Below are 289 nucleotides of genomic sequence, written 5' to 3'. Positions count from 1 at the left end.
TCCTATTATAGCTCATATTATAACTCTTATTATAGGTTCTATTATAGGTTCTATTATAGGTCCTATTATAGGTTCTATTATAGGTTCTATTATAACTCCTATTATAGGTTCTATTATAGGTCCAATTATAACTCCTATTATAGGTTCTATTATAGGTCCTATTATAACTCCTATTATAGGTTCTATTATAGCTCCTATTATAGCTCCTATTATAGGTTCTATTATAGGTCCTATTATAGCTCCTATTATAGGTCCTATTATAGCTCCTATTATAGGTTCTATTATAGCT

At 28.0% G+C, this 289-nt stretch overlaps 1 protein-coding gene across 1 annotated transcript; it reads right to left on the bottom strand.

Annotated features, from left to right (window-relative positions):
• Positions 1–12: 12 nt before the first annotated feature.
• LOC106820640 (pesticidal crystal protein Cry11Bb-like) lies at positions 13–239 on the bottom strand (the record flags this gene model as incomplete). The annotated part of the gene is made up of 1 exon (XM_014825144.1): positions 13–239. A coding segment is annotated over one exon (227 nt), but the record flags the coding sequence as incomplete, so codon positions are not given.
• Positions 240–289: the final 50 nt, after the last annotated feature.

Source organism: Priapulus caudatus, unplaced genomic scaffold (assembly GCF_000485595.1).
Source record: "Priapulus caudatus unplaced genomic scaffold, Priapulus_caudatus-5.0.1 Scaffold41596, whole genome shotgun sequence".
Lineage (NCBI taxonomy): Eukaryota > Metazoa > Priapulida > Priapulimorpha > Priapulimorphida > Priapulidae > Priapulus > Priapulus caudatus.
Note: the sequence above shows the minus strand (reverse complement) of the source record. Positions and strands in the feature narration are given on the sequence as shown.